The following is an 11,834-nucleotide window of genomic DNA, read 5'->3' as shown; positions in this document are numbered from 1 at the left end:
CCCACCCCACCACCCCCACCTTCCCTCCACCTCCCCCTGTTCCCTGCCCTCTCTCTCATCTCTCTCCCACTGTCACTTCTCTCATCTCTCAAAATCTCTCACCCTTATTTTGCGTGTGCATCTTGGCCGCAGCGCGCACACACACACACACACACACACACACACACACACACACACACACAAACACACACACACAGCCCATGCTGTGTACAGTATGTCGAAATAAATGTTGCAGCACCAAAAAACTGCTCTAAGCATCGTACCGCGCTGTTCCACCTCTCCACTCTCATCATCATTGTTAATGTCTGAGTGAATGCACAGTCCCATTTTCACCTCTCTCTCCTGCTTTTGTTCTCCCTTTCCCCTGTCTCTCGCATTGGCGGCAGAGGGATATAAAAAGCTCATTGGGGTGGAGGTGGCGTATGTACTGTAAGCATGTCTGTCGCTAGGGCAGCCAAGGCAAGGTCAAGTGCTCAGTGGCCCGGCGAAGCTTTTCATTACATATTTAACTCCCCAGAATTCCCTGCAGACCTCGCCGGAGACCGCCTGCTGCTTCTTCCTCCCCTCTGCCGCCTCCCCTGCCACGTCTGCTGCTGGAGAAGCTTGCCTGTCTGGGTGCAGACAGGTAAATTTCTACATTAGCATATGGATAGAGTCAGGCGTGTCCTGCTATGTGAATGATTCCACGGTGGTTAGCATTATGCGTGGCGCTGGCAGGGCCGGGGAGGGCGGCTGTTAAATAAGCGTGTCAGTGGAAATGGTGAGAGAAAAGATCACATCTCTCAATCAGACAGATGGAAGAAAAGATTGAGAGTGTGGATTTCTCTTCCCTTGACCTCTATTACTGCCATTCCTGTCTTTCTGTGCTTGATTTCTTTTTGTTTTCTATTAAATGCTCCCATATCAGGTCTATGAATGACAGGTGGAGCCTCGAGGAGAGAGAGATCAGCAATTTATTGACGTAGTTTAGATATTTCAACGTAAATCGGAAGTGACTAAATATAACAATCTTTCTAAAATAAAAATAAGCCAAATAAGGAAAATTCTAAGTATTACAAAAATATATCAAGACCAATTCCTTCTCTCAGGACATGATCCTTGGAGGTATTCATGGGCTACAAAGAGACTGCTGTCCTGGCTGGGATTGTAACTCACCAAACGAGATGCTGTGAAGAGTTTGAGTGGATGGATTGATGGCCAAGTTGCCTCAAGGGAGAAGGAGATCTAAACAGGCAGCAGAAGCAGCGAGTAGAGGGGAGCAGAGCCGGAGTCTTGGGTGAAGGAAAAGTACGACAGCTGACTTAGCTGTCTTGTATGCCAACAATAGAGATGGCAGGTGCAGAGTCAGAACAGATTGTGTTGTTTTCCTCAATTCAAATCATTCATTCACCATACTCTGCCGTACGCATTTGCTCTGCACTCTAGATTCTGCATGAAGGTCACATCAGACTGAGAGTGTGCTCAATAAAACTGTGGGCCTTTTCATATATTACAGAATTGAGGCTGTATCAAGGATATTTAGTCATCCTGTAGAAATGTCTTCTGACCTCCCTCCACGGGGAGGCCAGAGGTCGGGATCAGTTACACAACAGGAGGTCTGTGTCGTGCTCAAGAGCTCAACAACACTTAAAAAAGGAGGAAACTCAACACCACAGAGTCACAAAGGTAACCTTACTGATATTTGAAGAAAGACATGGAGGTATTCTATTTTATTTTCATTTAGTTAATTAAATGTCAAACTGACAATTAATTATTGCAGATAATTAATTGTTGCACCGACAAACAATTGGCTGAAGCTCTTGGTAAGTTTAATGCTAATGTTGGCTGTGTAGCAATAGCAAAACTTACATATAGCTCCTTTACAGTTTTAGAGGACCTGCTTTAAGTCTTAATTAGCAGCAGCACGTTCATATGAACTCAGCTACATCTGTGATTATTTATACGATCAGGGTTATTAAATACCCTGCTAAATTGAAAACATATGGCAATGCAAAACCTTGCAGCTCTCACAGTAATTCATAGTAGGTTTAGTAAGTTGCTGCGGCAACAGAGCGAATCAGTCAACTTACAAACACAGCTGTAACATCCAATCTGTGCAGGAGGACGCTGACAGTTGAAAATAAACTTGGAAGATCTCATGCAATAACATTTCTGTCCGCACACAAACGCAGGCAGACACAAAATATTGAGTTTACATTTCACATGACCACATCCAGCTCCTGTATCAATAATTCCTGCATTGCCCCTCCAAATCAGCATGTCAGATTGCTGAAGCAGGAACACAAACAAGGCAGGAACCTTCGCAGTGTATCCACAGAGCAGACATTGATATGCTTGAATGCATGCGGCAACACGTGCTCGACTCACACCACCTCTAAACACACAAATGCGCATTTCTAACCGCCATACAGACTTCTCTGTGTATCTCTCTCTGTCAAAGGAAAACTCCATCCATCACGTGGGATGCAAGGGGTCAAAGATTACTCACATTTCTCCCAGTCATGGCCAAATTGTACTGGATGGCTCTCACATTTGGAAGATAGCTGGGGCTTTCTCTTTGCATGCAAATGACAGAGACTCTGTCTCAATTTGCTCTCTCCTTGACTCAAGGAATGAGATGAGAGTGTCACAGATAGGGCGCTGAAAGAACAAAATGCAAACGATGCCAGCACACTACAGGGAAGAGAGAAAGATGTACAGATACCGGGGGGAAAAAAAATATATACACAAATTCACAAGAGGAGATTAACAAGATCCAGTGACAGACAGCAGTGACATAGTAATAACCTGAGAGATTTAATACTTTACCATTATCTCTGTCCTTTATTGATACTAATTCAAGTAAACAGTTTACAAGAGTAGCTGCTGATACTTCCGACTCATTTTATCGTCTTTAAAAACTCAACTTCTGTTAGTGAGCCACATCCTTGGATTCCCTCTGAAGAGGATAATTTTTATCCATCTGAAACTCTACATACGAGGCTAAAGCTGGGACAATACAGACTAATGTATGACTGAGTTGTGCCACAGGACTTTGTCTTAATATTTAGCCCATTCTCTGGCATTTAGCAGCTGTCACGAATGAACAGATCAGATGATAAAATGAACAAATTCATGTGTGTGATGAAGTCCTTTGAACAAGGAGAATTAATGGAGAATTTAGGTGCATTACATCTTGGGTATATTTTATAGTTCCATCAAAGTGTCCATAAATTATATCAGTTATGATAACATAGTTGATTATTGAAACCAGCTCATAGTTGGAGGTAGAAGTACAACCCAGGAGGTTGGCAATAATAAACTGTGTGGCAAGTTTATGGTAAGTCCAGCAGATCAAACTTCAAACAGGTAATCAGTTTTCTATTTCAAAATAAATTACATATGGGATTTAGTTTATTTCTTCTCCAGAAATGTAATCATGTTCGCAGATCAGTGTTATTTCTATCAACAGGAAATATCATTCTATCTCTATCTATAAAAATAAGATCCATGTTGGAAAAAAACAAAAAAACAAAATGATCCTTTAACCACGGCTCAGTAAGAGCACTGGAATATAGAAGCAAAGAAACAGACTCCTGACACACACTGCTTTCCTGGCAGCTTCATGGATCTCTGGTAATAGTCACATTTATGATTGCATTTCGTTATCCACTTGAAGCAAAAATGCTGTTGAAGTCAATAAAGATGCATTGAAAAGCAAACACTTTAGGTAATGACATGCAAATGAAAATCTGTCACCATTGTAAAGGCTGTGTAAGTGCTCCGAAAAACAACACAGTAACGTCCTTTAAAAAAGAAACAAAACAAATCAAAGTGAGGCAGCCTATTTTGGAACAGCTTCCAGCAGCCCACTCTCTCTTCAGCTAATGAAATATCTAATGCACTTAGTTTCCTTTAGTTAGCACCTGCCTCCTCAGAGGCATGTTCCTCCTCTCCAAGCTAAATTACTTGGTCTCAATGGAGCGAGACAGAGCGTGGTGAGTAACAAAGACGAGAAGTCGAATGTATTTTCAGGAAAAGGATGACGAGCTCGTGCTTGAGAGCTGCGGTGACAGATGATACTCATTTTTTTTTTCCTAACCTGACTACGGCAGATCTCACAGAGACCTGAGCGGGCGGGTCGCAGTGTGCCGCACTCGGCCTGTGAAGCTCCCTCACTTTCACCGCGCTATGTCTGATAGTAACATCTCAAAAGTGCATCATAACCAAGCCTCTTCCAACCAAAACACTCTGTAAAGCCATTTTCCTTTTCACTATCCCTGCTCTTTGCAGAATGAATTATACAGCTGCAAAACAGACACCTAGAGGATGGAGGCGCCGGGGCGGAGGGCGCGCAGTTAAAATGAAGAATTGTGAGGTGCATTCCTGTGTCAGTAAAAATGCCAGATCTCTATCTGATTTGCATGCTTGTTCCCGTTCCCTCTCATAAAGGCATTTCTAGGAAAGTCAAACCAGCAGTCAAATAAATAATAGAGCAGTGGTCACATGACAAAAAGTTAAAGGTGGTGCAAGATCACAAATCTGTTTAAAGTATAAGATCGTGAACATCTACCCTGTGAACTGACGCGACCGCTAAAATAGATGTAAAGAAATACAGATCGTGCACAAGCCACTAATCTCTAAATAAGTCAGACTGCTTTTAATAAGGAGATGCTGGCAGCATTTTGTGACCTTCATCTAATTAAATTTTAATGATCATGCAGTTGCGCGACAAGATATGAAAGGACTCAACACTCGTAAAAATCCACAACATAATCTTGTAAAAGTAATTATTAGAACAGTGAAAAAAACGCAGCAAATATTGAGGTTTTGTTTTTGCTTTTTGCTTACACTGTTTCTTACTTACACGGTTTACTGTTATATATTTAATGTGTGTGAAACATGGGAGACATGTAAATAACAGTGCTTTTTTGGTGGGATGTGAGGATTTGTGGGAAACCAGGAAATTCAAAGAAAGCAAAACAATTACACAACCAGAGTGTTTAGAATGGAATAATTGCCACCAGGAAATCCATAAGAAAGTGAGTTAGCTCTTGTGATCAACGCATGCACTGGTTGTCATTAGATTGATGAACTCTATTGATGTCATCCATCTCTGACTTAATCAATTCAGAAAATAGAAGAAGAGTCTGCTGAGAGAAATCGACTTGTGTGAGCGCACAAATGACTGTTTTGTGTTCGGTGGGGCGGCGAATAAGATCTTAGCTGTGTCATATCACTGTGGGATGAGGTGTGTTGCTCCAATTTTGTTAAAGGTCCCATATTTTACACCTTTACAGTGTTTTATTTATGTAAGTATTGATCTATAAGAAGATATATTTGTGGTTTTATGAACCAAAAACCATCTCAGCGTAGTTTTACATCTCCTCTGTCAGGCTTCTCTCTGGAGCTCTAGTAACAACAGGTCGGTGAACCAATCAGAAGAGAGGCTCCGGCCGACTGTTTTCTGAGTGGCCATATACAAATATAGCAGATTTCAGGAAAACACTCAGAGAAACCAAATCCTGTCAGGTTGGATGGTGGATCCAGGCGGCTGGAGCTTGGGGCATCACTAGGAGTGGCGACTGCTTTGTTGTGACATCACAAAGTTACAGAAGTCCTGACAGCTTATTTTCGGGCTCAATTTGTGAGCACTTTGATTCTTTCACAGTATTGATATAGAACCTAGACCTGCTTCATAATCAAAACAGACATCGAAATTTCAACTCATACAATATAGGACCTTTAACATTTTGGGGCGGCTGAGGCTCAGGAGGTAAAGCTGGTTGTCCAGTCCACATGACAAAGTGACATTGGGCAAAAGACTGAATCCCAAATTGCCACATATGTGCCATCGGTGTGTGTGTGTGTGTGTGTGTGTGTGTGTGTGTGTATGTGTGAATGGTTGAATATGACTGCACTAAACACTATCCATTTATCATTTACCATAAAGAAAAGTATCCAGGCCACTTACCGAGTACGCCGAGCCGGTAGTTCATGGTCACCACAATCACGTTGCCGTACGCAGCAAGAACGCTAGCATCAAACATGTTCCCGGTGCCTTCCATGTAGGAGCCTCCATGAATAAACAGCATGACAGGCTTCTTCCTGCGGTCACGAATATCTACACACACACACACACAAACACACACACACATACACATACACACACACACACAAACACACACACACACACACACACACATACATACATACCCACAAAGATTAGAAAGCAGGGAATAGAGAGCAGAAAGGAAAAAAAAAGTCAATAACTGTGTTTATGCCTCTCATATTCTCTTTGATCACACATTGTGTTAGCCCATAATATACTGAGCAAACAGCAAATTGCTCGGGTGGATGAAAACACTACGTTTTCAGAGCTTGAGAACTGCGCTGTTCCTTGCAGCTGGATGCCAGCTCTTAAAAATGAGCTTGAAGTAATTTAGATTTCAGGCAATGATTCAAGCAACAGGCAATAGCGAGAGACACCCCTGCAAAAATCTAATCAAATGTTTCCTGGTGATTAGAGCAACAATGCTTGAAGAAAATGACTGAGTAGTGTTGCATATTAGAGCTAACCTGTACATCACTGCCTCTGAGAGTCGTTATTTCACTCTGGTGCTCGGATTGACCGAAAAAGATTCAAGAAGCTGCATGTGCTATTGTTCCCACCTGCACGAGGTTATTTACTAAGTGAAAGCATGAAAACAAAGGCAGGCGCAGTTTAATTTGTTAAAACTCAGAATGTACAAATGTGAGGCAGAAACCACGCAAACCACAGCTCTTTTACGGTGCCGGTGCCAAAGTTCACCCCAAAGTGCTCTCTGTTGCAAAGAAGAGGTGTTTTAACAGCATGTTAAAAAGGCACTCTGAAACACACTGAAAGCAACTGGGCACCACAAGCATAATTTACTGTTTAAAAAATAAAAAAGCACCATTATGACATGAGGAGACGTATCGAAAAACAAAGCCTGTGCGAGTAATGCTGATGTCTGAGGAACATTCTGTGCACAATCAACAGATAATGAAAAGCCACTGACCACTTAATACATCACTTCTGCAATGAATTCCCATAACTTCTCCTCGTTTTGTTTTGCACCTTGGAACTTGGGATTCCCAGGAATGCAAATTGCAGCTCGCCCTGAGCTGCGGGGACAGCTACATCAACCTCTTTCTAGGTCAATTCCCCCGTGGGGAATCTCTAGAAAGCACAGTTTTCTTGGATGCTATCTTTTTTTTTTTTTACACTGGCACAGATTGTTAGCAGATCCTGCCTTGAGGTAAAAAAAAAAAAAAGGAAAGATAATAGAAAAGTTTCTCAAAAAGTGTCATTGCTTCCATCAGAAAACACAACACAAAGTTTAGGTTTAGATTGTCAATCTCCCCTAACAAGTACTTTAACTCAAAAAGTAGGTCTCGAAAAGAGTTCTATTTTTTTTTTAAATGAGCATTAATATGTACAATGGAGTGACTTCTTTTAAGCTTGACTTCAGACTCATCTGTTATTAGAAGTCCTTTCTTGATATTTTGCATTTTAGATGTATCTTATTGATTGACTTATGCTTGAACATGCTTAAAAAGAGTCTATTAGATTCAGAATCATTTTTCCACTTCAACAAATAAACTGAACATCCCCTGAAATACTTTATTAATATGGATATTTTTGTGGGAGCTGAGGGTGTTTAGTTAAACAACGTTCATTGAAACTACGAGGATAAATTCTGGCATCGTTCCTTATTAAATACACGCAGATCATCCAAAATGCATCCAGTCAGTGTCAGTGATGAGATTTTTCAACAGACGCTTGTTCCTGCAGCGCTCTGTGTGTGTCTGTGTGTGTGCCTGTGTGTGTGTATGTGTGTGTGTGTGTGTGTGGATGTGTGGGCGTGTGCAGGATGGTCCCTGATGGGCCCTCGTTGGCCTTTGAACCAGTCTCTCAGCTGAGTGAGAGCAATGATACTCCTGCCTGCCAGGAGCCTACGGTAGCATATGGCACACAAGACTTAGAACTGTGGCACAGTGACAGCCCCTGTTGGCTTCTTTGTTAGTGTGTGTGTGTGTGTGTGTGTGTGTGTGTGTGTGTGCGTGTGTGTGTGTGTGTGTAGGCCTGGGGATACTAGAGAGCAGTAGTGCAGAACAACCACATAAATAACCACTACAGGATGTGTTAGATGGGAGGAGAGATGGAGGGTGTTTGGCTCCCTTTGAAACCTGCTTATAAATATATATTTATATATGTGTGTGTATGTGAAATACCTGCTGAAACATGCATCAAATGTTTCTCACGGAACACACACACACACACACACTATAACACCAGCGATACACTAGGGCATCACACACATGCAGTCATACATATATACACAGCCATGACGCTAAAGCCGGTGCATCAGTCAGACAGACACACTTACACTGGGGAGAGAGAAATTTACAGGCAGCTGCAATGGAGGGTCGCTATGGCAACTGCTTCACTTGGACTTGTTTCCGCCTCTCCTCTCTGCTCTCTCACTGAGTCTCTCACTCTCCCTACACGAGCCACTGTCACGTGGACAAAGTCTCATTGACTGTTGCCGTGGCAACATATTGCTCTCGTGCATCTCTTACCCCGTGATGCCCTTCGCCACATCTCTACCTGAATCTCATTTCATTAGTGGCAAATGACCGTGTACACACTTCCTAACACTCACACACACACACACACACACACACACACACACACATCTCTGCGTCCCGAAGACTGACAGGCGCTGGCATTGTGGCAGACAGAATGCAGATGCGCTGACGTACCCGCCCACACCCACATAAGACACAAACACACACACACACACACACACACACACACACCAAGCAGGCTGTCACAGCTGACCTGTAGACTCTGTGTCCATGGATCAGTTACAGGGCGAATCGTTCGGGCACAGTGACAGACAGGACTGAGGCCCTCAGGGGCTACAAGCTCTCTCTCTCTCTCTCTTCCTGTCCTGTCTAAATGTCCCTCTATCTCTCTGCCTCTGGCTTTTTTGTGTTTTCTATCACAACTAAACTTTAGCGTGCAATGCCCACAGATGGGCCAGTGTTTAGCCACACCCGATCGCCATGTGGGATAAACTCCTTCCAAAAAAAAAAAAAAAAAAAACCATCCCACCTATGGTTCTGTCATTTATCTCCTAAAAACATGCTAATTTTATGCAGCAAGATGCTTCAAAATCTAATCAGATCATCAGCTCTGCTGGGAGAACCTGTGGCGTATGTATAATATTTGTATCATTTGTTTTTCATGAGTTATTTTGTTCACAAACAAACAAAACAGGTGCTGCATGACCTGACACCCTGTATACCATGCACTGTACCATGGAGGCCGTTTGGGAAATGGGACATTGTCCAAATATACACACAAAGCCTCAACAAATCCTAGACATCCTACGCTCAATTGTCAGCAGATGGGAAACACAGACACACAGACATGAGCTGATGCTGTTCAGAGAGGGGCTTATATTACTGTTTACATTTACATGTCCAATTAAAGGGTAGAAGACGATATAAAACTATCTAATTCGGCTGTATTAAGTTGCTGCCAGACCAATCCAATATTATAATGTCGACCTAAGTAAAGGATCAGAAAACTTCTTCCTCCACTCTGAACAAACACAGATGTGAATTACTGCTGATAAGAAAACATGTTGACAGCCGGGCTCTGTTCCTTTCACAATCAAAACAGCACCTCAACATCAACACAAAACACTTCAGACAAAATAGAAATAATAATTAACTAAAAACAAAAACAGGTGAGGAAAATCAAATACCTGAACAATGCCTCCTGAAAAAAAAATGGCTCTATTCAGCAAACACAAACAACAGCAACAAAGACAAAGCAAGATGGCAGAGAGCAGCTGAGGCCTGGTACCCCGAGGAGCTTAGCATGGCTGCTGATCCTTTCAAGCAGAACGGAGACAATGAGATGATTAGGCCTAAACTTGTGTTGAGTGTTCCAGTTTAGCACACCGCCCACTGCTGCCCTCGGAGACGCCACCCTCTGGTCTCCTGATGAGGCGTGGGTCTTCATCTCCACTGCGTTATCAGCCGGCTGATTAGTCATGGGGATGGAGCGCGGTCTGCTGCGCCGCACGCGTCACCGTCAGGTGTTGACTTCATGGGAAGTGATGTTTGCTGTCGGTAAACACTGACACATCCAGCAGAAAGTGGGAGGAAGAGGAAAGATTGATATGTGCTTAAGTGGTGCAGCTGATCTTGAGGGTATAACTACAACTCAAGATTGTCTACATTAATATTTTTCTTGTTTATATATTAGATAACAGCTGAGGGTAAACCAAGGATTAACCTCAACCACATCCTGTCCAACTCCACTTTCATGGGCTCTACAACAGCCGGGGGACGCACAGGGGCTGAGTTTGGAGGACACGACATTTAAAAAGCATATATTACTACAGAGAGCGCAGGAGCCTGCTGAGATATCATCTTCCTATACGTTAAACTGAGCGTGGAGAGATGGGAGCGGAGGGCCTCCTCCTTACAGAGAGCAATAATTAAAAAGATACTGGATCGCGTTGGGGTGAAATGACAATTCGAGGGGGAATAACAGCATATAGAGTTTTATACCTTCTACAAATGATAATTTCTACCTTACAGGCTCAACTTCAGTGTACTTTTCCACCATCTCCATCGCAAGTTTCATTAGTATGTACAGGCCAGTGAGTGTGTGTGTGTGGACGAGAGCACGTGGGTGTGAGGTAGAGATAAATATTGACCTTTTGCGCCGAGGTTCCAAGCGGTAATAATAAGGAAATTGCTCACAGCAAATGATGAACTGTCATCTGTGTGCAAATACAGAGAGGCTCTTTGAACTAGTGGTCTAATTAACAGAAAGGTTACAGAGTGGTGAAAATATTGTAACAGTGTAATGGAGGCAATACATTTGTGCACATTTCTGTATTTCTGTGACCCGTAATTTTAGTCATGACGGACTAAAATTATTACAAAAAGCTTATCTTCGAGGTGCAAGTGAAGCTGTTTAAGACCTACGTGAATACACATATCCAATTTATGTGAATAAATCTATTCCGGAATGAGGCCGTACACTAAATATGCAACACACCCTCCACATTAAGAAAACATTGATTGAAAAATTGATGGAAACATATTTTTTTTGCTAGGGACCTAAACCAAGCCACAACTGTCCAAGGAAATGTCTAAATATTCAGGAGAAAACTTTTTTTTTTTTTTTACATGTTTGATGCACCACGACTGCAGAACTGCAGATCTGATTCCACTGAAGAGTGTAAAAACATTTTTTTTTTTTTTTTTACTTTAGACTTACATCATCTGTCAAATATTATTGATGGAGCTCCACAAATGCCATTGAGGGTGTTCAGTGAGTGATTTTAATCAAAAATAAAGCCAGGAGTCACCAAGGATCTCATACTGCAAACAGGGACTTGCATATTTGCACAAACCTTGAGTTGAAGTCGAATGCACCTGAAATGAACTGCATTCAGAGAAAACCCAGAAAACCTTACAAACTGTACTCCCATCTAACTGTGTGGCAGTCGTTTGCACATGAGATGAATGTGTCTATGAGTGTGTGTGTGTGTGTGTGTGTGTGTGTGTGTGTGTGTGTGTATGTCGGTCAGTAGGAGGTCAGTGGCAGGCTGATGTGATCGAGGGGCTGGAGGTTGAGACAGACGTGCAGTGATGAATGGGATGTAATGAGATGCACAGCAGCAGAGCTGGCCTATAGGCCAGTGAGCCCGGCTAAGGCTTAATCGTTAGAGCGCAATGGATCAAGGCAAAGGCCATACTGATTGCATCTGGGACATGTGTGTGTGTCCATGCACTAGTAT

The 11,834-nt window shown here is 42.5% G+C and overlaps 1 protein-coding gene across 1 annotated transcript in view; it reads right to left on the bottom strand.

Moving 5' to 3' along the window:
• Positions 1–11,834, bottom strand: part of nlgn2 (neuroligin 2) — a 112,509-nt gene that overhangs the window by 58,050 nt on the left and 42,625 nt on the right. The window contains exon 3 of the mRNA XM_022752222.1: positions 5,954–6,087. Within this exon, the coding sequence (XP_022607943.1) occupies positions 5,954–6,087 (134 nt within the window). The remainder of the gene's footprint in view (positions 1–5,953; positions 6,088–11,834) is intronic.

This window comes from Seriola dumerili, unplaced genomic scaffold (assembly GCF_002260705.1).
Source record: "Seriola dumerili isolate Sdu_G_001 unplaced genomic scaffold, Sdu_1.0 BDQW01000167.1, whole genome shotgun sequence".
In the NCBI taxonomy this organism is placed as follows: domain Eukaryota; kingdom Metazoa; phylum Chordata; class Actinopteri; order Carangiformes; family Carangidae; genus Seriola; species Seriola dumerili.
This window is presented reverse-complemented; position numbering and strand designations above follow the sequence as displayed.